Below are 26,856 nucleotides of genomic sequence, written 5' to 3'. Positions count from 1 at the left end.
GCTATTGTTAGCATTATTAATTGCAAATAATGCTAGTAGAATATAAGTGAGGAAGTAATAGGAATTACAATAACTCCTACAAAATTCTGTCCTACAAAATATTTGTGCATTAAGTTGAAAGACTAAATTGTGTGGAATGGTTTTCTTTTTCCCCCCTTCAGGGTTAAGTAATTCAAAGGTCTCCAGTCTCACCTTTCTAATTGTAGACTTCTTAAGTAAGATGTTGATTTGAATGCAGTGTTCGTTGGAAGGGTTTAAATAAATCCATCTCACTTTTTTTTAATGTTTGTTTCTCTTCAGCTAATGAAGTTACTTGGATGGACTCATTGTGCAACTTTCACTGAAAACTGGCTTCCTGTCATGTATCCACCTGATTATTGTGTATTCTAGAAAAGTGACAATTGTAAACCGAAAGCGATTCTATACAGGCAGGATATGAAAAGATAAGTTTGACTTTCTATTGGAACGCATGTTTTCATTGCTGAATGCTGATTATTAAATTGTGTGTATTTATCAGTAAAGGCACCTGGGTACAGCTTAATACCTGTTAACCTAACTCCAGTCATCAGGGAGTTTCCTTATTGTGCATCCCATTGCTGGCAATGGATGTGCCAGAACTGCCAACACGAAGGATTTGGAATTTGGAATTAGGCTGAAAAAGCTTACTGCATGCACGTTAGGTTCTTAACTGTTAATTTTAACTGCAAACCTGTAAAAGCTCTGTATTTTTTACAGTAAAATGAATTTTAATGTTTGATCTTAATTTCATTTCCAATTGTATGAAGGCCTTAAAGCTACTTCAAGAGTAGCTAAAAACTTATTTATTAGACTAAAATAATGGGACATCATTACCTGTATTGTTTGCAAGAGTTTACATTTGTGGGTTTTTTGTTTGTTTGTTTTTTAAGAAAAATTCAACCTCTCAAACTGTTACAACATGTAACTAAGAATTGCTGATTCATAGGTGCTCTTGTAAATTTTCATTTTGGAGTGATTTCAGGCAAACTCAAAAATCCACGTGAAGCTGAGTATCAGGACAGGCTGATACGTGTATAAAAGTGCCAGACAGTTAAATCTTAATCAGGTATTGTAAAGCTATACATATATGTTTAATAATGTTAAAAGTGTAAGACAACAGAATAAATGTGCAAGACTGAAGATCAAAAAACACCATGTGCACTCTGATACTTTAAAAGATTATTTTATAATTAATAAAAACAAATAATGAAGCTAAAAGTTGTATTGGTTTCTCCAAGAGTACATAAATGAAACTTGCTGAAACAGAAATTCACCATACAAACTGCAGAAGTTCAGTGCAGCCGAGAAGATCAATGCTTTCTGCTAATGCCTTTCTACTAACTTATTACTACTAACATTGTTCTTTCAGTGGAGTGAAATTGGTCTGTTTGAACAAAATCGTGCATGTGAACCTAAGACAAATGACTGTATCATTGTCTTGCCCATTTTTTTGTAACTCATAATGCAAAACTCAGATACAACTACAACTTTACAGACATAAATGCACAGAGGGTGCACCATAATACTATATCACATTCCAAACTGCAAGGTGCTGACAGATCAAAATCAGTTAATTGTTTTTTTCAATTCTCTCTTACTGTGGCTTTAAGCAGCTTGACATTTGATTCTGGAAATTCTGCTAGGATGGTTGTATCAAATATACTGCTAAGTTTTTCCAAAAATTCATAGTCTGTACTGAATCTGAATTTATTTGCCCATAGTAATACTGTCCCTGGCTGACAAAAATACACCATTGTTGCTAGCAGGGGATCCAGAGCTGTATGGTGGTATACAACATCACTTGCCAGTAGGAAATCATAATGGTAAGTTGATGAAGGGAAGTCTTCATTGAGGCCTTCTCCCCATACCAGTTTTCTCACTTCAGGTTTGTGGATATTCATATTTTGTGTATTACTTGAAATATTAAATGAGAGATTTTCAAGAACTTCAGGCAAATCAGTTGCTGTGACATAAGCTCCTAAAGAAAATGTTTGTTTTAATTCATAGGTATATAGTTGAACGTATTTATGTATAACTTTTATCTGTATAATCTCCCCCAGCCTTCCCCTCAGCAATAACTAGGGTAGTTACTTTATTAGCAAAACTGTATTTGACAATAACTTTCATTTTTTAAAAAAGCAGTGTCAAACAGTCTTAATTTCAACTGTTGCTTCATTGCTTTAAACTGACAGGAGCAGATCTAGGTTATCTTTTGTAAGAAATCCAAAGGAAATAGGAATTTACTAACCTAAGATGCAGGCGACAATGGAAACTAAGCCTGTTCCAGCGCCAATTTCCAAAACTTGCTTGTCTTTGAGGTTGAATCGTTCTTGATTTGATTCCAGATATTGAGATAAAGCCAGTGCCTAAAATATCAGTATCACGTATCAGTTAAGCTGCACAACATTTAATTTGATTTTTTATGCTGTTTTTTATACAGTGGAAAACACCGAAGGCTGTAACATAAAGATAATATGGAAAGAAACATTGTGTCCTGTTCTTTATATGAATTCAATCAAACAGTTCCTTTTTAGTTTCAGGTTTTGTGAGGTACAAGTTTGCTACACACATCTATACACTTTGTGATTCTTCTCACAGCTCAAGACAGGTAGTGTTCAGGTGTGAACTGTACACAGAACAGCAAATGAGGTTTAACAATATGCACAAAGTCATGTTATGGTTTATAATACTGTTATACTTTATTATCATAAAATAGATTTGGGCTTCAGCAGAGATTTTTGGAACTCTTTTTTTGCAAAGGATTTTTTTTTTAATTATCTACTCAACACCTGTCTTGATGATACTGTAAATTTCAAAGACAGTTTACTGCTGCATAGGAGAACAAGTATTGCTTATCAGGTGTTCATAAAAAAAAAAAAATAAACAGCCAATTTATTTGCTATTCATAATTAATATAAACAGATGCCAAAGAAATTAACTTGCCCTTTTGCTTCTCTTCTTTGGAGTGATGTTACTGTTTGAACTACTGTGCTTTTCATAATACAACACTGACTACCTGCTCTGGGAATGCTGACAACTAATGAATCACCAGGCCACTTTGTGCCACTCTTGGTTTTCTTGGAAAGTTTTACCATCTGCATTCTGACACCTGATTAATTTGAGAACTGATGCTCTGACATAACCAAAATAAGCTACTGTTTCACTTATCCATACGCTTCTTTTTTTATTTTGAAATTCTCAGCCATTTTTTGTGAGCTTTTTCAATAAATGTGGATCTGGAAAATTCTGAAATCCTAATTTTCATGTCTCCATCAGTTGACCATCTGTTCCCATTAAAGACACATTTCTGAGTCTGCATAAAATTCTGTTTTTCAGAGCAGGGAGAGCAAAGACCGGAGCACACCTCTTTGCAAGTATGGTTTTCCATACTGCAAAGGAGTTATTCCAGACTGTTCTGTAAAAGAAACATACTTGTTTTAAACTCCTTTATGTAATCTCTCACAACAAACTCTCACATTTTTCTTCTTTATTTTCCTTCTAGTAATGGTGATTGTTTGCATCCCAGCAGTGACTGGGAACATGGAAGAAGCTTGAACACTTCTATCCATCTGTTTCCAAACACTTTTTTTTAATATCTGCATCCAGTTAACAAATAGAAAGATGTGTGTGTTGGTGGTTTTTTTTCTCCTTTCCACTTAAAGGTGCACGTTTTAAACAGAATTTACCATTTGTTCATTTACATGTCACAGTTGTTTTAGTCCAAACGGTATTAAATTAGCCATAAGGCAAAGCTTTCTGTTGAAGACACAGCTTGGTTCTGCACAAGGAAGCCTCTGCTGTCATCTAAAGAAACTTCATTAAGATTTGTATGCCGTTGTCATGACTGACTTTTCTGTCATGTCAACCTTCTGGATGCTGTGTTGAATACTTACCCCGGGCCATACCACTGCTCCAAAGTGTTCTATGGATTCCTGGATGACGATCTGGTGGCCTGCGTAAGTATAGTGCTCTTTGTCAAAGTAGTGGGAAACTCTGGGAACCCAGTTCTGCAGTATTTTAAGAATTACTGGTGAATCTGTGAGAGAAGATGAAATTTGTATTTTATATGCATGTGTTTACATGCAGCAGATACAAACACCAAATTTTAGCATTTTTTTGTCTTTTTATACTCATAACCTTAATTAACTTGATAGGCCTGCTAGAAGAAGAGGAGGACCAATAGAGATCTAGGATGCTAAGCTTCTTTTTACAAAAAGTAAAACATCTCCACTTTAGGTTTTACATCTTACATTGAAGAAATTGCAGCATTTTTTAGTGGCTATCATTTTTTACCATATGTCCACAAAAGGAGGGTTGCGAGATACACTTTTTAAGTATGTGTTGAAATACATGATATACTGTTCAGTAAATGTCAGTACTACAGTTGTGTTAGCATGTCTCATCAGAGCAGGTAGCCTGTTAGCAGGATATGGTTGGTGATACAAAATTAACTTTGGCGGCAAAAAAGCTTGCTTTGGCTTGCATGGACTTTAATTGATGGCAGCCTGGAATCCATGGTAGGTGTTCAAGCAGTTTAGCCGGAGTTGAAATTTTGTAATACCACAGCTTCAATAGTGCCAGCCCAATTAATGCACGTTATAATCATCTCTCTGATGGTAATTGAGAAATAATCCTCAGATATCTAAATAAAATCCAGAGACCTTTTAAAATATATTTATTAATTATGAGATAGAGTACTTTTTTCTAGATTTAATGTGATAATGGGGGGAAGTAGAAAAATAGACTTCAAAATGAAAAGTGACAGTAACATTTACTATTTCAAGACTAAGGAAAATGAAACTATGCAATGCTAGCATGCCGTAGCAGTATTTAAAGTGGATTAAACCTGAGTTGGATTCTGCTGTTGATGATGCACATGTGGAGCTGCAAGTGCAGTTTTCAGAGTCATACTGCTCTTCACAGGCTTCTTCCTCAGTTTGGCAGTCCATTACTCTTTGTATTTTGTTGGGGAACCGTGGCTGCTGTGTGGAGATCATGGCACAAAAGCTGAAATAGAGAAGGGAGGGAAAAGCTTGAGGGCACTCCATATAATATAGGAGGGAGGAAAAAGTGAGAAGTTTGGGTGGGTTTTTTTGTTTTGTTTTTATGGCACAATGAGGGGGCGGAACACCATGATGAGAGGTGGCATCCCCACTCAGGAGGAAATTGCTATAAGCAGTTTCTGGTAATGCAGTCAGAGTTCTCATTTTATCATACAAACAACAACAATTTATCATAATGTCACTAAATTGATACCGCTAATCAGTCTGAACAGTGAGCTCCTTGCACATTGAGCTCCTTGGTGTTCATACAGGTTGAAGCAACAGCTGAAGAAGGTGAACTGTCTTTCAGTGTCTAAGACTTCTTATCAAAGTCATTTACCATGCCTTAGGACTTGGCGTTCCTGTGATAAAACTGGTTAATTTGCCTTGGTTTTGCTTTTGTTACCTTCACCTCTCTGCCTTCTCCTGCAGAACAGCTAATTGAATTGACCCGAGATGCAGTAAACTGCAGAGTGCGTAGATTGCAGTTAGGAAATAATTGCAGTGAGAAGATTGGAACAGCGAGCTGCTTTGGAGAACAGCACATGTGTCATGTGGCTCTGCATCTCTAGTGCCTGTGGGCAGCACCCAGCATCGTAAGGAGCTGTTTGATACCAGCTAGCGACTGGGAGCAGGGATGGATCTAAATCTGCCTGGGGAGAAACAAAACTGCCGATGAAACTTTTTGCTTAATGTGAGTTTTAATCAGTGTTACATACACACATACATAAATGAAACTGGATCTTGATTTCCTCTGGCCAGAGGCTGTACAAATTCACCCTTCCCATGTATCGTGATGGTTGGAGCGTGCTGAGTTTTATCCATGACTGGCCTCTTCCCATTCTCGAGAAGGCATGATTGCATGATCTCTCCACCACATGTCCTGCCCTGCAGACAGGGTTGTGTAATTTGGGTTGCATCACACCGCAGGGGGCTCCTCTGGATATCTTGTCCAGAAGGGGGAGAGGTTTGGCAGGGTCCCGGAGGCTCAGCAGTGCCTTCAGGTAGTTTTTTAAGGGGCAGAGTGACTGCTGACTTGTGTGGGTGCTTTATTTGCACACATGATACTGACACCATTGCAGTTTTACTGATACCTGATATATTCCTTATTGCTACTCTGTTTATTCACAAGGACAGGATTTATGTTCTGACTCCTGTAGCAATGCATTTGCTCAAAAGTTGTGGCGGTGATTCTCTACTGTTTAAAAAACAGAATGCTTTAAAGCACTTTGATTTTTACACATATAAGTGGTTTTTTTTGTGGTTTTTTTTTTGTTGTTGTTTGTTTGTTTGTTTGTTTGTTTCCCTCAGAGGGCTTCCATCTAGCTAGCAACAAGTTCTGGCTGCATATCTTTTGTATATAATTTAAGATATGTTGGAGGTAGGCAGGTAGGAGACTGAAGATAATGCTGCAGCTACAGCATTCCCTGGCATTTGAGTGCGTGCATCAACGTGTTTGGTTTTTTTTCCTCCCAATTTTGATAATGTGCCTCCTTAGAAAACAGCAATGGTTTCTATGCAGCCTCACTTTTCAAAAGTATACTGCCTGTTTTCAGTAATGCCTTTTTTTTCGTATCTGGAGCTATAATAAAATCTGATCATGTTTTAGTGTTATAGGAAATTTCTGGGAAAATATATTAATGCTTATGTAATTGGCAAGGTATGAAATGAAAATAGAAGAATCTGTGATAACTGATGACTGCTGTGGCCAGGAGAAAAACTAACTTGAAGACAGTCTTCTGAACATATCACACTAACACTGTGGTGAGCCTGGAATGGTCCTTAAGTCCCTAAGGAGCCTGAGCTCCTAGAGGACAGTTCTGGGGGAAAGGGTTTATTTGCTCTGCATTTATACATCACTTATCACAATGGGCTTTGGTTTATGGCTGGACTTCTAGATGTTATAGCATTTATATCTTTTCATAGGTGTAACTTTTGCAAATAGAAAGTTATTCTTTTATACAGCCTGCTGCCATAACTATTAATGATACATTTCATGAAGTAAAAATTTGTTGTTTTCTTTTTAGCTACAAACTATGTGTAGTCTGGACTCAAGTATATTAGCATCATGGGCTCAGTGATGAACAGCTTTGTGTTATTATTTTAAATGACAAACTACCTGAAGACAAGTCAGTGTTGAGTAAGCTCATTGCACGTAGGTGATGTATGCATTATTACACGCCCTGTGTGTAAGATGGTCAAGTTGCTGCTGTGTGACTAGAACTGACACTTCTTACTATTCTGACAATTTTCTGATCAATATTTCATTGAAAATGATACATCTTACAAAAAAAAATGTAATAATAATATGCCAAGCAGAATCTATTCCCTTTAGAAACTGTTGGCGCGCTCTGATTGTTCACAGCTAATTTCCTTGCAAAGTGATTCTGAAGGGAAATCATCTAAGCTTTGTAGTTTCCAAAGTATTTAAACTAGTATTGACTTCATTAATGGACTTTAACTGTCGTGAACAAAATGGCTTACAAAATCACATTTGATTTCTTCAGAACGTGAGGAAGAGAACAATTGACAAAGTTATGTCTATTTATCAATGTTACATGAAATTAGCAAGGTAATAAAATACTAAAGGGTGAATTGAACAATGAGTATAAACCTTACAGTTACAGCTTACCCCCTATAAGAATAAACTTTCTGCCTCTTAACCGTCATTGCTCGGAAAGAGCTTTTTAAATCTGACTACGTGGAGAGAGGAAAAAAAAAAAGGACGAAAAGGTAGGTTAGTGAGCAATACTGTGCCACTTCAGCTGTGAATGCAGCTTGGCTGAAACATTTATTTCTTTCACAAAGTTATACAGCATTGTCTGTTTTAGTCTGAATTATTTGGCAAAAGCCACTTCCATCTGCTCCAATGGGAAATGCAGTTGCACTGCGTTCTTTGTGAGTTAGGACATAGCATGCTGTGCGCAAACATCAGTGTTTCCTTGGGTTCATGCAATATCCTTATGTTCCCATGCACTGAATAATATATATATGTATATATACACACATATATAAATATATATAGTGTCACACATATATATAACATATATGGTGTCTGACATATATATAACATATATGGTGTCTCACACATGTATATAACATATATATATAGTGTGTGTGCATATATATATATATATATATAAATGCTAGGAAATAAATATCAGCGCTAGGAACATCACTATAAACCTATACCATATGTGAGCCCACAAGGTAAATGCATCAAAATACTGAAAAGCAGCAGCGAATGTCAGTCCTGATGAAATTGCAGGAGCAGGGTGTGCCCTAGTGCGTTGGCTGGCCTGGCTCTCTGCAATCGAGGAATACAGCAAGCCCTGTTCCCCGTGTTAGTCAGCAGAAAAAAAACACGCTGCGGACAGGGTTAGCGGGCCACAGTGGCAAAGTTACCTGCTGTGACGGAGGGCGCCGAAGGTTCCTACGGGAGGATGCCTGCTCCAGAGGTTTTTATAGGGGCACGCACCTGGAAGGGATTGCCCTGTGCCGGTGGGGGGGATGGCGGGCTATTTACAGCAACATTACCAGGCACTACTGCCTCACGCTAAACTCTTTTCCAGCTGCAGCATGAAACGCAAACGCTCCTGGACTTTGCTCTCCGAAGCTTTCCAGCCTCGGGAACGAAACCTCAGCCTCCTCCGACCTCTTGCTCTGTTTTTCCAGTCTGCTCCTCGTGTTGGCGTTACGATCCGCAGTCCTGACCCAAGTGAGCTCCTGAACGTGGGCAAAGCAGCGCAGTAGTAGCAGTGGCTGTTTGGCGGTAGCTCAAGCGCGGAGAAAAGTTCACGGGGCCGTGAGGCTGCTCCTGCCAGGGGCTCTGTGTTCCCGTGTAGTCTGCGTAAGCCAAATGTGTATTCCTTTATATGCTTCAAGAATGGGAGGGTTATGTGCATTTACCACTCTGCTGTGCTTCTGCCCTCCCCTCTTCTTGGAGTAGATTTATTAGGAAGAAATTAAATTGGAGTAAAAAAGTTTGAGGGGAGCTGTGGAACTTGCGAGGCTGGAAGACAGCCCCTAGGTGAATGACTGAGGGTGGACAGTAGGAATGAGAGAGGCGGGTGGCAAAGCAGATTAAGCTCAATATGCAAGGATTTGCATCTTTGGGTGAAGAGCTGGTAAATTTGGGTAATGTTCTTCTCGGGAGTGACCCAGAATGAGCCTTTCCCCCTATGGGGCTGTGCATTTCCTGCCTCAGCCACGGGATGTCTCCAGCAGTCACACCAACTGTGTGAAACACTTCAATGCTCACTCCAAGGCTCCCTGGCTCTTTTTCTCCGAAATCTAATATTTTAATTTTTATTTTTTGATCCCTGAGACCGAGCATTAACTCTATTAGACTGTAACTCTGTAAGGTACTGAGTCTATTTAACTTTTGTGTCTCTTCATTGAGCATCTCACGCAGCCCCCTGACTTTACAAGCCGTGGAAACAAGTGGTCCTGAGTTAGGAACTGGAAGGAAATTGGAAGGAAAAAGGCAAGTACGTCACTGTCAGAGTGACCAACACCCCTTCTGTGGTGCTACAAGTACAACATAATGCATAGAGACAGGCTCAAACTCGGTGTCACTGAGAAAAGAGATCTTAGTGGCACTGGAGACTGCTATATAAAAATACCCTTCCGAAGTGTATCAGTAATCAAAAAGATAAAGGGACTGCTGGGTTTTTATAAGGAGGGGAAAAAAAAAAAAAAAAAACATTTTTATGCCCCTGTAGGAATTCAGGGTCTCCCTCACTTTGAGGATTTGCTGGAGGGCCCTGGAGGCCAGCTGAATGACTGAAGAACAAGGGGCCCCCAGATCTAGAGCAGATTCTTCTCACCTTTATTGCTGTAGGCATCTGCTGAGCTTCTCTGGATGTGGACAGCATGTTTGCATTCTCCAAATCGCAGGGGCTTCTTAGCTGCTGTCAGCAGCTAGCTAAATGTCTGAGGCGTGGTGCTGACAGGGCCGGTGCTGTTTGCTGAAGGGCAGCTGATTGGAAGGTGGCATTGGTTCCAGGTTAGCATCTCCGGTGGGCTGCTGCTCCCACCCCTGTGGCTGTGGGATGAAGCCCCAGCGCGAAGTCACCAGCACCCAGAGGTAGTGGTGGCCTTCCTGACCCACAGCAGCCGGCAGAGCAGTGCAGGAGGGTGTCCTCAAATCAAACACGGCATTTCCATTATTTTTAAAGAAAAGACGTCGTCTTTTGGCTTGGCACAGGCCGCATTTTACTCACCAGCTTCCTCCGTGGAGAGGGATGGATGTGGCATCTCCAGAGGCTCTTGATGTTCTGAGCACAGCAGAGGTCTGAAGAATGTGATTTCAGATGATTTCAGATGTTTGCCTGAATGCTTCACCTGGGTATAAACTGTTATAAATCCCACCACCTTTTGCCTCACGTGATGTACAGCACTCAGGAATAAACTGCTTTGGGAACTTGCTCCTCTGTGGATCGGCTAGTTTTTCCCATGGTAGTTGTCATAAATAATCATATGGTCTGCATACTGCATAATAAAAGTGCTGATTTTATTGGGAGGACAGAACTCTTTGCAAATGTAAAGCAGGATCTACAGAAAAAAAAATGTATATAAGGCATCTTTGTGGATTGTTTGTTTGTTTGCTTTATGACATGACCAAACACAGGCTTATGGATCTATGACCCAGGGAAAATACCTGCTCATATTTATAGCTTTAAAAATCTCCCTTATTGTCTGTGTGGATATGAAATATGTAATGCTGTCCAAAACAACAGGACAGGAAGTTGTTGTCTTTTCTTCTTCTTTATCTGATTTAATGCTACACGCTAATTTCATCAGGGTTAATCTTATTTGCACATAAAATGCAATGAGAGGCTTCAAGCAGCAAGCTAGGCCGAGCATTGCCAGACGATTACTTAAAATTGTGCTCCCACTCAGGGGATCATTGTGCTGTGGTACCAGAAGTACCAAAGTTTGATTTTCCTCTAATTTCCTTGTCCTGGAGGTTTTCATCCAGCTTCTGTAAGTGTCTCCTGTCGTGGCACAGGCCCGTTAAGTGACCTACTACAGGTCGTGCAGGTACAGCGCAGTTGCACTCAGGGGTTGGTTAGTGAGGGCTGGTGTAAAATCAGCCACATGCTTCTGCTCCTCTCAGCAGAGTTACTTTTCAGCTTTTCAAAACCCAGAGCTGTTTGCCTTCAGGGGATCATTTTGGTTTGCTTCTCCTCATTGACCTCAGTCATCCCCCTGCCCCTCGATGTCTGGGTGGCTCTGCTCTCACTAGGGCAGGGTCCGCCATGGTGACCCTCTTCCTCGTTGCTTTTTGGCCCCACCTGTCAGAAGATCCCTTCTCCCTGGGAATGGAGTTGTTGAAGCTGAACTGTCAGTTCAGGTCTGAACTCCCTCAAAGCTTGGGAAGAATTTCAACCCTTCACCGAGGAGCTCTTAGCACTGCTGTGGGGTTTTCTCTTACCTCCCTGGCCCCCTCTGCTATTTCTCAGCTGGTTGCTCAGAAGAGGACTCGGTGCCATCTGCTATTTTTTTTCACTATGGCAAGGAATGAGATCCTGAACTAATTCCATGGAGCTTTTTATAGAGCAAGGATTGTGATGGTCTTAATTTACTGAACGGGAAGTTTTACAGCAGGGCTGCCTTTACACGATCTGTTTGGGGCTAGTTACTATATACACAGGGGAGAAACTGACTTAATGTTGTAACATTAAAACTAAATTAATTGGGGGTTACCTTCGGCAAGTCCTTGTTCTTCAGGTAAATCTGCTGAAGTCAGGGAGAGTTTAGTTGTGGTAAGAGGTGATTGAATGGCTGAGTAACAGGACCCAGCTTAAGAGTCTCCTTGCTTCCCTTCCACTTGTGAAAAGTGTGGTGTTTCCCTAGAAGAAAGACAAAAATGGATTTAAAGTAGTTTCAGGAGAACAACTAATGAGTAGCTTAAGCAAAATTGCGATTAAGCAATTAGTTTTGCAGCCGGAGTTAAGTATTTAGAAGTTACATTCTCTGCAGACCATTAGTAGGAGTAACTCGACCTTATTAAAAAGAATCAGAAGAGTCCCTGTTGACTTGGCAGCCACCTGAATGCAATGTTTTTAATAAACCTAGTTAGGATGAGCTCAACTGTACAAATTCAAAGGTCAATAGAAAGTCTGTTTAATTAACTATTGTGCATGCAAATCAAAAATCAAATGCAAGTCAAAGCAGGGTTGTACCCGAGTTAGCCCTCCAACCTAATGATGATACTGAAACTGAAGTGAAAATGTCAGAATGTGACCATAAAGTAAATTTCTGTCAGTGAAGTCAGTGGGATTTTTGCCTTGAACTGTGACAAATCAGAAGACTTCATTTCCTCAGGCATAGCCATAAGATGGCTATTGTGTATTTGGTATTATGTTTTGTTTTTTCATTTATATAATGAATTTTGGTACAAAAGGGGTAGCTTGAAGCCTTCAGATTCACTTGGACTTGATCAACATCTGTGGGCTACAGTATGCAATATGTTTTAAAGCTCAGCAGCATTGTCCAAGAACTGCAGAATGTAATCCTGAGTGACTGCTGATACTTATTTTTTCAAACTCATTAAGCTCCCACATCTGTCGTCGCATGTTTGTAACCGCTGTCCATAACTGTAAATGGGCTCTGCATCCAGCACTGGTTGGCCTGCTGCGTCTTGCTGTGCACCTGCTTCACGGGAATACCCATACTGATTGTCTCCTAAGGAGAAATAAGGTGTTGACTTTGCTCTATAAAAGTCTAAAAGGATGAAAATTTGGATATTTAGCCCTCAGCTTTCTTCCTACGACAATCAGAATTCAAAGTTAAGCCTTCCTGCGTTGCTAAAGGGGGAGCTCCTGGCACCAGAGCTCTTGTGATTTCTTCAGGACTTCTGAAACAGTCTTCAGAAAATAGGTGTCGGTCTACAGAAACAGAAACTGGGCTTTGTTGCCTTTTGTGGACATAAAGCGAAGTCTGGCTGTTTGAAGGGAAGGGAGAGTTTGGCCATTTTTTGTGTGTTGATTTTTTTATTTATTTTTTTAATCAGAGGGACCCTTGAATCTGGGCACGTTTCCTCATATTGCCCCATCACATTGGTGTGTGCAGGGGAGGTGTGAGGCGAGACGTCCCAGCAGCACAGCTTCAGGGCTTGGCAAACCTTTTGTTGTCCCACTGCCCTAGCAGTAATGTTGTATGTGCATAACGTGATAGGAATGGCCTGGAGAAAGCCAAATTACGTTATCTGGAAAGTACCAGTAATACTTAAAGCTATGAAATATTTGCCTGGCAGCTTCTGCAAGGTTATTCAGAAAAGATATTTTGGGATGACTACTGCTGCAAGGCTAAAACTGCTCCCCATCAGCAGCGCCAAAAAGAGGGGGTCGCTTGGTTCACTGCAAGCCAGTGGCCCCCAAGGAGGACACAATCCCAGACGGGGAGACAGTGGCCCAGTTCTGATGGTGGAGGTAGCTATTTTCTGCATCCACCTGTCCTCCTCCTCCTAATAATAATTTATATTTATTAGTATAAAGTACCCAGCGGGTAGGCATTCTAACAAAGGGCAATGGCATTTAATGAACTGTTTACCTATTGTGGATGCCCCACCTGTGGAATTGTTCAAGGCCAGGTTAGGTGGAGCTTTGAGCAACCTGGTCTGGTGGGAGGTGTGGAGGGATGGTCTTTAAGGTGCCTTCTAGCCCAAACCACTCCATGACTATATTCCAGTTAAAAACAAAATATATCAGGGTCTCTCAGTATTTGAGCCTACCTGGGGGGAAAACAGACATTTTTAAAAGCTGTTTGTGGAGCATGATGGCAGCATTTCAGTGCAGAGAGAGGCCTGAGGAGGGGTGGCCATGCTGTGTAAGGAGCCACCAGGTGCCACACACATCGTTAGCAGCAGTTACCTGGCTACAGGGTGTCTGGAAAGCTGTGCAGAGGAAAAGGATCTTGGGGTGTTGGTTGATGCTTGCCTGAGCCAGCAGTGTGCCCAGGTGGCCAGGAAGGCCAACGGCATCCTGGCTTGTGTCAGGAATAGTGCAGCCAGCAGGGCCAGGGAGGTGATCATCCCCCTGTACTCTGCTCTGGTGAGGCCGCACCTCGAGTACTGTGTTCAGCTTTGGGCCCCTCACTACAAGAAGGACATGGAGGCCCTGGAGCGTGTCCAGAGAAGGGCTACGAAGCTGGTGAAGGGCCTGGAACACAAGTCCTATGGGGGGCGGCTGAGGGCACTGGGGTTGTTTAGTCTGGAGAAGAGAAGGCTCAGGGGAGACCTTATTGCTCTCTGCAGGTACCTGAAAGGAAGGTGTGGGGAGCTGGGGGTCGTCCTCTTCTCGCAGGTAACTAGTGACAGGACTAGAGGGAATGGCCTCAAGTTGTGCCAGGGGAGGTTTAGGTTGGAAATGAGGAGACATTTCTTCTCAGAAAGAGCAGTCAGGCATTGGGACGGGTTGCCCAGGGAGGTGGAGGAGTCACCGTCCCTGGGGGTGTTCAAGGAAAGGTTGGACGTGGTGCTTAGGGACATGGTTTAGTGGGTGACATTGGTGGTAGGGGGATGGTTGGACCAGATGTTCTTGAAGTTCTTTTCCAACCTTAATGATTCTATGAATAGAGCATGGGCTTATCCAGTGCTACAGTAACGGCAATGCCAGGAGATGCCACCCGGTGCTGCAAACCAACCTGCTTGTGTGTCCCGTCCTCACGCTGCCTCTACCCCAGAGCTTGCCACTGCAGGTGGGATGCCTGCCTTTGTGCCCTGGCACAGCCAAAAAATTCCTTCCCCTGCAGTAATCCACACACAAGTTATGAAGTTTGATTGGAGAGTGATAGTTTTGTGTCGGTTTTAATTGCCGCCTGTTCAGCAGTGCATCTCTTCTAAAGACTGAGTAGCAGTTACACCATCTCAGCTGAGGTTTTCCCTGCAACACTTGCCACCTACAAGGACTTTAAAAACAAGCAAACAAAAACTGAGGTTTGCATTGCGTGACTCGTCTATGATGATGTGTCTCTTTCATCCCACGTCCAGGATCGAACATTTCAGCCACTCCAGGCAGTTGTTGCACTTCAGCAGCTCCATGTTCAGCAAAGCCTGGCCAAAATGTGATCTGGCCCACAGGGAGAAAACAGGATCAGCGTTGATGAGCTAACAGCTTTCTTTCTGAGTAAAAGAAGCACCCACAGCAGTAATTAATATGGCCCAGCTTTGGGAAGCAGTCCCACCCTAGGCGAGCCACGTGTAAACCCTTCAGTCCCCAGTCTCGCTTCTGTGACTTGAAGCGGGAGGGATCCTTTACAAGAATCCCACTATAGCTGCAAAAATTTTCTGAGACACCGAATTAAGGAATTTTTTTCCAAAGGGGTTGCTACTTATTTATTCCCTGTGCTGGTGATAACTTTTGGTTTGGTTTAACTGAACCAAGTACAAGGGAAGAACAACCTGCTGTAAACAGAAACCCTGCATATGTGCAGGGTGTTTTTGTAGTTGTAGCCTCCTGATTTGCACTAAAACTGCTCCTCTTCTTCTTTTTTTTCTTTTAAAATGATGCTTCTGAATTTTGATGTTACAGAGTCCCTGGCTTAAATATGGTGTGTTGCAATCGAAAGGTGGTGGAATCTATTCCTTTAACTTAAATGATTATTTTCATGATACAAAAGATAGGTTCACTTTTATCTGCAAACAGGAAAATACTTGACATGTCTGCTGCCTGTCACAGTGTGAACTGTTAATTGAAAGCTTCCATTTTTGAAACAGCTGGGATGGGGCTCAGGGGTCTCAAATAACAGCTTTGCCCAAACCAGTCTGACTTTAGCTGTTGTCTTTACAACCCTGTATTGCTCACATGGTTGTGCTTGGAACTGACAATGGAAAGTTTTCATCATCTCAGCGCCGAGATCACCTTTTATCCCTGCTACTCCTTGCCTGACGTGAAATGGCAGCGCGACATTAAGGGTTTGCTGGAAGTGAGTTTGTCATCCTCACACCTGCTCAGTGAGACAAAATAAGAGATCAGAGCTATGTGAGTTACTATCTCACAATGGAAAGACAAACTCACAAGCAAGAGTATATAAGAGCACTTACATGCAAAGATAACTCTGTGTATTCGCCAAGTAAATCTCATCGCAAAGTTGGCAAAGACACCGTAAATAGCAGTTACCTGTGGTGAGACATTCATGCTCTCCCCCCCTCTCCTAGGGGGACCCTATTATGTTGGTTAGTGTAGCCCCAGTGCAGGGCAGGATCCCTCTTGCTGCCTGCTCTCCCTGCCCCATTACTGCTGTGCACAGGAGCCAAAGTTTGCTCTCACCCAAAAAGCCCAGCAGAAAGAGACGAGTTCTTGAATGACAAATTTTATTGGAGTTACTCAGTTATCGGGGCACGTAGTGCTGCTCTGTAAAGTCTATGCTGATATCAAAACAGAATCTCAAAACACTGAATATATCACAAAGTAAAATACACAAATCTCTGCTGTTTGACTGAAAAGGGGACCTGAGATATCTCTCTCCGGCTACATATGAATGTTAAATCCTCGGTTCTTGTTGTTGCAGTTGATAACGTTACTTGATCACAATCACCAGGACAAGGAACTGTACAATGGAAAATGGAAATTTCAGCGTCAATATGCTTTTTAAGGCAGAAAGTGGTGTTTACAGTACAAAATTGTCATGGAGAGACAGGTGTCACTAAATACTTCTGCACAAAAGCAGTACTTCAGTACATCATCAGAGTCCTTCTTCCCATCCCGGAGACATTCGGGCTGCCCTGACATGAAGTGTGCTGACCCACAGCCTCCTGCAGCAGTGGCTGGCACCCAGCAGCCTTACACCAGGTACTGTATTTAGGCCACTCAATTCTTCTAGGGACAAGATTCAATTCCAGCTGAGAACACCTGAATTTGAGGGGTTTAGCTTCGCTCTAGTCCATGAAGATACATTCTGCATAACCAATTCAGCTAGGAACCATTCCTAAAACCATGATTCAGTTGCCTAAAAGCAGATGTCTGATGCTATTTTAGGTGTCGTGGAGTTACCCCGGTTGGCATCCTGTTGCTGCACCAAAAAGAACATGGGCTTCCTTTACCTTGTATCATATCTGCCACCCTGTGTAGATGTCTCGTCTACCCTGGAGTATCAAATAGCACCAAGGAGCCAATGTTAGGAGAACCGATGACCATCCGTGCTGGTAGGGCATCTGAGTCATTCTCCAGGCTCCATTGACTGTGTCAACCAATGCCCACTAATCATAATAACAGCTACAATTTAAGAGAGATTTAAGGTAATTTTTAGGGAAGATAGCTTAACCCCCTGCAGTAGATCTCACAGACAAGATCATGAGAGCTGTGGCGCTGAAAGCTCCTTTTTACGCACACTTAGAAGATTTATGAGTGCAGCTGCCTCTGGACCATCTTTCCGTATCTCCCAAAACAGTGGTCCAGCTTTCATGTTGATTATTTTTATTTTTCGTTTTGTTTATTTTTAAGTCAGCTTTTCACACTCTGTCCTGTAGTAACTGAACCCTGCTTGAGCATCCCCTGTGAGCTGCCTTCAGCCAGGCAGTCAGCATCAATGACATAAAGAGGGGTAGATTTAAACTTAGGTCTTCAACTTTAAACGTGGAATAGAAAAGAAAAAAAAAAAACCATTTTCCTAGGAAAACCGCTGAGTCATGTCTCTGGACAGAAGCATTTGTATTTGACTAATTGTAACTACGACCAGCAACCGATGAGACAGACATATTTACACATGGAAACAGAGTTAGAGGTTGGATTTTGCCAGAGTCAAGCGGTGGTTTGGAGTACAATTTACAGGTTGAATGGTTTGGATTTAGCTACCCAAGTGGGACTTAAAATGGCCATTTGTCATTTAGACATTCTTCTGTCTCACGTGGGAGAAATAACAGGTAAAATTGTATGGAAAGATGTTCTCTCAATCAGTAAGTTACAAAGGACTTTCTTTCTAACACGAAACCATTCTCTTGCCTCCAGTGTTCTCTTTGTGAAGATATCTAGGTAAACTTTGGAAGAGCTACAGAAAAATCTTCATAATAAATGTCATTGTTTTTAATTATGACTACTAGCTAGTAGCTGTATTTATCGTTCATGTAACAGTCTAACCATTATCTGACATGATTTCCTAGAAGCCACAGAAAATTGGGCTGCAATTGCCTGTAGAAGGACGCTCTTCCAGACCAAGGCAGAAGTAACCATACCTAAACCGTTCCTGGCAGAGGTTTGTCTAACCTGCCCTTCAGGACCACCAATGGGATTCACTCTTCATTTTACTGAGGTCTACAATAAAAAGTGGATTACAGGTGCAGGACCTGGGTGCCAGGGTCAGATCAGATTTGCAGGGTGTCGCATAGCCTCCGGATGAAGCTCTACATCAGATCACTCAAGTGTAGCACAGTAATTAAGGGTATTCCAAATCTCATTAAATTCAACAGGATTAAACTGAAAAAATATACGTAAACGCCCTGCTGAATGACAACAACTGCAGATGCGTTTGATCACGAGCTGGGATAACTTGTCACCTTACCACATCACTGGGTGCCTTGCCAGACCCAAAATTATATGGCAAGTAGTTCCAACACTTTATAAGCCAACAAGTTTCACAGTGGATAGTAAGTGTTAAGTGTTCTCTGCACTAAATTGTGATTCTTAGCAATATTAAATTAAAAATATTCATTTAAATGGGACAAATAACATTGGTAAACAGATACACTACCCTTGTCCCATCTCCCTCTGTGTTTCAAAACAGTAATCTATTTCTAAACTAAGAAGTGTTTATGTCACCCACTGTTGCAGACATCCACGCTGACCGAGGACAACATGGAGGGAAACTTTGCTTTGGCATGTAGTGTTTTTTCCAAACTGCAGCACTCTGAAGACCGGAAAAGAATGTGCTCACTCCTCAGCTTGGAATGAGCCCCTGCAAACAGTGCTATATCTAGCAAAGTTTTATAGACTCAGAATTATCTTCAGCATCTGCGCAGGAAACATGAGAAAGGACATTCTCTGTGGTTTAAGAAGTTGCTAATAAGAGTTAGGTTGCCTCTACTCCCTCTCATCAACTCTCCTAGGCACATTCAAGTTTTCCATCATTTCAAGCCCTTCCCTTCAACACTGAACCACAAAGTGCCCTTTTCTAAAGGCTACCATCTAATGGGTTGGATCTGTTGTAGTACACTTGTAAAAGAAAAAACAGCTCCTCTGAGAGCATTCTCTGGCCACTGAGACCCCATCTCCATATCACTGGTTTATGTCATCTGACCAGAAAAATGTTTCCCTGCTGCTCTACTGACAGGAGAATCTGGGACCAGTTAGTCACTCACTCAGTTCTTGGTGATAAAATGCATCTTCAAAAAGCAATGCTGGCACGACTGTTTTGAGCGTTGTAGCACAGCTCTCTTCAGCCATCTGCTATCTGGGACCAGGATGGCAATTGGTGAGGCTACCAGAGTCAACTGGAAGTAGCAAAAGCAGCACGAAGCCCTTTCCAAAATACACCACTTTAATTTTTTTCTTTAATGATTGATGAAATAAAAATAGCCTCTGTTGAAGGGGTCAGTTTCTGCAAACATACTACTTAAGTCACAGAGTTTTAAATGTTTACTTCTGCACTTCTAACTTCTAATTTAACATCTGCCTGTACTGCTCTGAAGAGGAGAAAACTTGCTTCAGTGCTCAGAAGCTCCTTGAACCAGGTTCTTTGATTTGTTGGTCTTAAATTACAGCTAACAAAACATCAAAATTCTCATTTGCTACTAAGCAATAGTTAATAAACAGCAGAGGAAAAACATGCATACAGCTAAGTTGGTCGCTTGTAATATCTTTTTATTTAAAATTACCGATAGTGACACGTTACTTAGGAGGATGCCTTGCCAGTGTTTCCTAATCACTCTTCCTAACAGTAACAGATATCCTGGATGGCCCAACAAATTGTAAGTCAATCTTCAAGTTCAGTGCAAGGCAATATCCTGAAAGAAAAATGACTTGGGCACTTTGTGATCAGCAACTTGAATTACAGCCTTAATACTCTGAGCATCACACTGTTTCATTTAAGAAGCATGACCACATGTTTGCGAAGTGAGGACTGGTTTTTGGTTTCATTTGCAGAAGCCAAGTTAGAAATCATAAAGATAGCATGATAGCAACAGTCTGCCTCATCCAGAAGAGGAAAAATCAGAAACTACCTGGTAAATATAAGAGGGAAATAATAATATTTTTATAATAAAACATAATAGTGATATATAATATTTATTTATATGGTATATTGTACTATGTATATTATAAGGTATTTTATATGTTGTATGTAATACTAATTACAACATTGGGCTGATGTGCTGTTGAAGAAGAGAGTTTCTGTGCTTGTTCCATTTCTCCAGTCTCTGAATACCAATACAGTATTCAATTTTTCCATTACGACTACCAATTCTTACTGATTTATTGGAAGCATTTAAATGTTCAGTGTCACCTGTCTCCAGAAAAGTCCCTTCTTTACAACCTGGGTTCTGCAGAACTGATCAAAGGCAGCACAGAAGTGGGCCAGGAGCTGCCCAGCTTTGTGTTCCCACTGGTGAGAAGAAGGAGAACATGAGGACCCTCGCATGCCCCAGCCTTGTTTCCAGAGCTGAACTTGGCTCAGCACATGGGGTTAAACCAAAGGGTTCCCAGTGTGTGCCAGGACAACCTGCTCTGGTTATCACCCTGAAGAAACAGTGGCAGGAGTCCAGGCCTTTTGGCAAAGCCAAAATCCTTTCTCTGACATCTCTCCGCAGACAAGCGGGGGTCAGGCAGGGAGATACCTGGATGGGTTTTTGAGCTCAAATTTAGCATCCTGTGACCGGTGAGCAGCTGCCAAAGCACAGAATCAGGATAAGTGAGTTTTCCTGACCCTGGTCTCCGGGCCCATCACCCGGAGCTGGACAAGGTATTTCTGGCCTGCAGTCTTCAAGGCCTAATGAGCTCAGGCCTAGTCCTGACTGAACCCTGAGATCCTCCCGAGTCCAACAGTGCAGCTTCAACCACTCGATCCTAGACCTGACCCACTAAATCCTTCATGGAGCGCCACAGAAGGAGAAAGTTTTGCACGTGCATCGGTGGCCAGCAGCACCTGAGTGAGAGCACAAGACAGCAGGACCGTGCGGTGGGGAGCAGAGGGAAGGGGAGCAGAAATAAAGGAGGAAGAAGAGGAGCCACATCTCCCCTACCATTTCCCACAACCATTCACCGCCCTGTGCCGACACGCAGGCTCCAGTCCTGCCGAGAGTCCTGCAGCTGACTTGTTTAAATCAACTCAGTGGGGTACTTGTGCACTGGGACTGAAGCCTGGGTTTTGAGGGCCTCATTTGTCTTCTGCAGGAGTGCTGCAGATTTAGAAGGACCTGGATCCAGGTTATTCACATGAGGGAGCAATAGAGATGTTGGGAAGTGTTCTCCTTCACCCATTTTTCCTCATCCTCCCCTCCCCGGTTGTGTTTCCAGGACACTCTCCTCACTTCTTGGCTGCAAAAGTCTGATGGTGTACTTCTATTCCAGTAAACACTCCGTTCAAAGAAACAGGAGATTTTCTAATCTTCTCCTCTCCCTGCTTTAAAGACCTGCATTTAGACCTCTGATTAAGTGCCTCGTTACTTATCACGGCTATTACTGCATTTTTAGTTCAAAAAAGCAGTAAATAACTCAAGTTGCTCTTCCTGCTGGACTGCTGCACCAAGGCTTCTCATACAACCCATGGAGAGATGCAGTCACAACACCTAACCCAGGCACCTGTGTCGGGCATTTTGAGAGTGCAGCCACCATGATCAGTTGCCTACATTGAACAGGGAGTCAGTCTGAAAAGTCACAACCAAGAATGAGCCAAAATTTAACTTAAATATGTATAAGAGGTGCCCAGGTGCACTACTTGCTGCATGTGCAGTGCAGCATGGCTTCAGCAGATGAGGGACTCTGGGCCTTCCAAGCCTGCTGAATTGGTACATAGCAATTGCTTTATTTATTTTTATCTTTCTACTCAGTTACTTCCTCTTTTTGACTCAAGTCTACTGTTGATTCAGCCATATCCATTTGCCTGTAAAGCACTTAGCATAACAATCTTTCCATGGTTCATAGTATCAGTAACAAGTGGTACTCTGAACACTCCCCAGTTGGCTCTGGTTTTATTTTTTTCCACCTCTGTCCTCACAAGCAGTGTCAGAAGGCATTGTGTACAGCAGTCTGGATGTGAACCAAGGGCTGGAGACCACCAACATATCAGATGCTGAAACCACTCCAACAAAACTTGATAAAACAACTCGCTCTGCATCATCTATGAACAAAAACAGGTAACAGAACAATATGCTATTGTTCTTAGGCACTGGACAGCCAAAAAAAAAAAAATCAATTATGCTATTATACCATGATAGCAATCCCAGCCATAATTCACAGCTGCAGCTGTTACCTTAAGGAAGCTTTACAGGCGCCACCTGCCTCCACCTGCACAGGATCTTGTGCTGGTGCAGCACAGGGAATCTGCCTAACCCCAGCTCTGGGCAGCTGTTTAGGTAAAAATCAGGTACTCCACCTCACCCCCTCAGACAGGGTAAAAGCTCCAGTTTCACTTCTGATACCTGCTAGCCAGAAACGGACATATAGAAACTGTACTGAGCATGTTCATTGAGCTGTTGCTGTGTTTTCCCCCTATTCCAGAAAACATTAGGACAAGTGTCACTGTGATGGGAGGGTCCTTTGTGCTAGGAAGGCCCACAGGGTGTCTTTTCATTCCATGCGGTTGCAGATGTCCCATCAGGATAGGGATTTCATCTCCCCCTTCAGAAAGAGGGAAGGAGAATAGAGAGGTGATAAATCCTTTGAATGCCAGAATTTAATATACAGGCAGCATAATCTTTCTGATTCAAAGCAGGCCAGTGTAAAGGGACCCAATCATGTGGGAATGGAAACACCATCCTGCTAGGAAAAAAAAAAGTTTACTATAAAAACTGGGCCTACTAAGTTAATTGTTTTTATTTCACTAGTGCAGTGCCCCAAATTTTAATTCAGTAAAGTTCATGGTGTCATAGATGTGGCTTATCACTTGAGAATGTGTAGCTGTAAGCATCAAATAACACATGGCATGCTGAAGTGATGGAAGTGCTTAAGAGCTTATGTTTGACCTTGATCCCCAGAAGCAAACTCCTTGAGATCTGATGTGGATGTGATCTAGTTCTAAGAAATCCCTTCTTCAGGTCAGTATCACCCAGAAAGCAGCTGTTTACTAGCTGCAGGTGTTGTTAGGGGGCACTCCACATTTATGATTACTTCTAATTTTAAAAGAACCTGGGAATGTTTATTTCTGTCAGAGGTTGAAGCTCTTTACAAGTTTACATCTACCAATTATTCCTGCCTTCCTGAGCAGCTTTTTCTAAAATCTTTTGACTTTACAGTACAGAAGGATCCCAAAACACTGGGGTTAATCTTCATTGTGCTAATGCATTTAAGGTCTATCATCCTCCTGGAGTAGCTCCAATATCCCAGTCAACCTTTCTGTCTATACATATGCCTAAGAGAAGTTAAGTTTAGGTTGAAATATGTATATGCATATGTGTGTACATGGACTCTACATACATATGTGCATGCAGACACACATTTCTTTAAAACAAACAAAAACACTGAAAAGCAATTGTCATACACCCAAAATGTGCAGTGATTTTCAAATGCAGGTGAATATTCAAGCTTCAGGCAGCCCCAAAGTGATGTGGATCTCTAAGTCTTTAGCAGGATCCCTATGGCACTGGGAAATATGCAAAGGCCACCTGACTCAGCCAGAGACCATCAGGCCAACACTCCTCTGATTCTTCTCTCCACACCTCAGAGGAAAGAGGAAATACTCTGGCATGGTCCTTCCTTGGGAAACTGAAACCTGAAGTTAGGAGCACAAGTTACAGCACTGCCGTAGCCTGCACTGTGGATCAGTTGGGATGGTGCCAGGACATCGTCTGTGATATCTGTCATAGTGTCAGAGGTGCTAACATCCAATTACAGGAAAAAATGAGCTTTGCTACCAAGGGAAAAATGAATGCTGACCTCCTGTTATCCTGACAGACTTTTGTTCCTGGGAGAGGGGTTCTTTTTTTCAACTATGATATAAATGAAATTACGGTGAGATGTGTTTCCATTAAACTGAAAACAAGGGGTTCTTTTAAAATGCAGATATTCTTCCAAAGTACAAGGGGCATTATGCACAGAAAGATTTTGCTAATGGATGAGAATGGGGAAATTAAAGTGCCTAGCACTATCAAAAGCTAAAACTGTCTTGTTCAACATCTGTGACTCACTAAGTTTTGGCAACAAAGTTTACTGCCATGTGAGAGGCCAGGCTGCTCCCACTGCTCCCTCCTGCTCCTGTGACCCCACAGCAAGCTGATGCAGAAAACAGAGGGGGCAGAAAACTTGACCTACAGAGGCAAAAATATATATGTACTTTTTTCTAGCTTTTTGCCCATTCAGTTCCCTGAATTCAGCAAGACTTTGTACAGGAACGTCTTAAAGCAACACATTAGTGATATAGCTTAGTGATATGGTTTAGTGGAGGACTGTTAGTGTTAGGTCAGAGGTTGGACTGGGTGATCTTGGAGGTCTCTTCCAACCTAGATGATTCTGTGATTCTGTGATTTAAGAAATAGAGAAGAAAGTGGGAGGAGGCCCAGGCAGACATTTAGATTGGCAGGCAAGCTGAAGGATTATCACCTCGCATTTTCACCTTCCAGTATGACATGGACATCTCGTCTCAGCTGAAACACATGCTTTGTGCTTCTGGAAGTCAGAGGAAAATAGAAGGAAAATGAACTTCTGAAGGATCATTTCATCAGTGGGAGTCCAGCCCTGCCCTGTCAGATCTCTACAGAAGCACAAAGTTTTGCAGAAACCTTCCTGTGATTAAGAAAAATCTCGATTGCAGGGGCCATCTGGAAGCCCTCTGACCCCATTCAGACACAACAAAGAACTTTGTCCAAACACATTAGAAAGGAAAAAGAAAGAAGGGGCAGGTGCCGGACTGATCATTAGAATTACCTGCCAAGTGACAAAGGCCTCTCTAGGCTCCTGGCCTGCTGGTAACAGCACTTGGGGCTGATGTGAACATGACGGTGCGTGCTCAATTGCCCAGGGAAGGAGAGTGCAGCCAGGGAACCGGGGCTATGGGACATGATTCAGGCGGGCTTCTGCGGATCCCTCTCTGCGGCCTGTGGACAGCTCAGAGCGAGGTCACCTCACGCTCTCGGCCCTCTCCTTCACAGCCACACCCAGCACTGCTTTTCTTCCCCCTTCTGTAATTTCTTGATCATATTCTGGCATTATTTTGAAGTCAACCACTCTACTGGGCCAGGCACCCTCAAATTACAGTTTGGGACATTGGGACGATAGTGTGGGAGGCTCCTCCGCAGATACACATTGCAAGCAGTTAGGGAAAAGTGGGCCTTGAGGGCACAGAAGAGCATTGTGCTACACCTAGGCAGCTCTTACCTCAAATACGGCCTCAGACATGGTCTCAAATCAAGACAGCAAGCTCTTTGCTCTGCCTAGCCCTTGCTCGTCCTACCTCAAGCTGTCGCATGACTGCCTACTGACACTGTATATTAAGCATCGTCTGAGGGGTACCTCTAAAAAAACATGTTCCCTGGGGACATTACTGTGTCTTCTGAATTACTTTGCATCTTCTGAATGCTCAAAGCTAGGACACCACTGCTGACACATGCAGCCCTGACAAGATGCAGGCATTTTCTGAGGTTACTTGGAAACTTTGCAGTGCATGAGAGGATCCTCTGTGGTCACATTTACACACGTTTTACCTAGGTCTCACACTTAGATGCCTTTTGTAAATGCAGTATCCCTTGCACAAAGACTTATGTGTATATATATATATATATATTGCTGATTGATTGATCCCAAAGGACCAGGATGTCAGGTAGATATTAGATATGTGTTTCTGCCCTATAGACACACCTTTAAGCTCATTATGCTAAGCACTGTTCGCTAACTACCCATGGGAGCATGGGTTCAGTTTGGACTTCAAAACCTGTTCCAGAAACAAACAAAGAAACAGCACAAGCTGAGCTTCATGCCCCAATGTTTTAGTGTTTTTATACTACTAGCCTAAAAGTGTTTTTTGATGGGTTTATCTGAAATGAAGGCACTATAGACATACCTTTGTCAGGTTTTGCAGCTCCTCTGCTCTTCCCCTTCTAAATGCTGTTGTGATGGGGTTTTCTGCCATCCAGGGAATATCCAGAGAATAATTTTCTAAAATGGGCAGCTGACCGGTGAGAGATCCAGCAACCCTCAAAGCCGTCATGTGAGATTTTTCACAGCATTCCAGAGAGGGCACCGAAATCAGCAAGATCACAGGCTTTCCAGGCATGGATTCCCAGTCACCCCACCTGTAACTATTAACACAAACATTACTTCACAGTGAACAAACTCTGCCTGACCCCCTTGCACAGACGTGGCATGAGGCTCCTGCAAAATTTAATACTATTTAAGCTCTCAAAATAGGGCTTTAATGAGGCTTAAAGGCTGAGTTTGTGCTAGACTTTCCAAAGGGAAGTTAATTTCATCCCACAGGCTTAACATGGATGAACATGAAAGCAGGTGTTGTACAAGAAAAAAATATACATATTTTTTTATATAAGTGTATGTGCATATATTTGTGTGTATCCCCATGTGCTGGTACTTGAAAATCCACCCCATGAAGTTTTTGGCCAAAGTTTAAGTGGTATAAATGTAAGCATGAGAAGGGCTGTTTGTTTTTGTTTGTTTGTTTGTTTGTTTCCTGCTAGATTTTATTGTCTTCAATA

At 42.2% G+C, this 26,856-nt stretch overlaps 2 protein-coding genes across 7 annotated transcripts in view; one reads left to right on the top strand and one right to left on the bottom strand.

The window, feature by feature from the left end:
- TPP2 (tripeptidyl peptidase 2) overlaps positions 1-1,236 on the top strand; it is a 48,827-nt gene extending 47,591 nt beyond the window's left edge. For all 3 annotated transcript variants that reach the window (XR_013955190.1, XM_080605110.1, XM_080605111.1), the window contains one exon: positions 301-1,236. Coding sequence is in view for 2 of the 3 variants with exons in the window: in XM_080605110.1 (XP_080461236.1) it covers positions 301-390 (90 nt within the window). In the remaining variant the exon portion in view is untranslated. The remainder of the gene's footprint in view (positions 1-300) is intronic.
- Positions 1,186-26,856, bottom strand: METTL21C (methyltransferase 21C, AARS1 lysine). 4 transcript variants are annotated; one of them, XM_080605347.1, is made up of 6 exons: positions 26,208-26,856; positions 11,772-11,917; positions 4,865-5,025; positions 3,912-4,054; positions 2,267-2,384; positions 1,186-1,996 (listed from the first exon to the last, which is right to left on the bottom strand). In XM_080605347.1, the coding sequence occupies exons 3-6, from the start codon at positions 5,013-5,015 to the stop codon at positions 1,602-1,604; spliced, it is 807 nt and encodes a 268-aa protein (XP_080461473.1). In that variant the 5' UTR covers positions 5,016-5,025; positions 11,772-11,917; positions 26,208-26,856; the 3' UTR covers positions 1,186-1,601. The 4 variants fall into 4 exon arrangements, with proteins under 4 accessions (XP_080461473.1, XP_080461471.1, XP_080461472.1 ...); XM_080605345.1 differs by lacking the exon at positions 26,208-26,856 and having other exon boundaries at positions 8,466-15,634; XM_080605346.1 differs by lacking the exon at positions 26,208-26,856 and having other exon boundaries at positions 8,608-15,634.

This window comes from Anser brachyrhynchus, assembly GCF_964034855.1.
Source record: "Anser brachyrhynchus genome assembly, chromosome: 1".
Lineage (NCBI taxonomy): Eukaryota > Metazoa > Chordata > Aves > Anseriformes > Anatidae > Anser > Anser brachyrhynchus.
The sequence above is the reverse complement of the archived record's forward strand: the minus strand, read 5'-3'. Positions and strand labels throughout refer to the sequence as shown.

Coding starts and splice junctions, on each gene's coding strand:
- METTL21C (XM_080605344.1), bottom strand. CDS start 5,255: ATGATAAATTGTTGTTGTTTGTATGATAAAATGAGAACTCTGACTGCA. Junction 4,055..4,864: donor AACAGCAGAATCCAACTCAG/GTTTAATCCACT, acceptor CTTCTCTCACAG/ATTCACCAGTAATTCTTAAA. Junction 2,385..3,911: donor GAGCAGTGGTATGGCCCGGG/GTAAGTATTCAA, acceptor CTGATATTTTAG/GCACTGGCTTTATCTCAATA.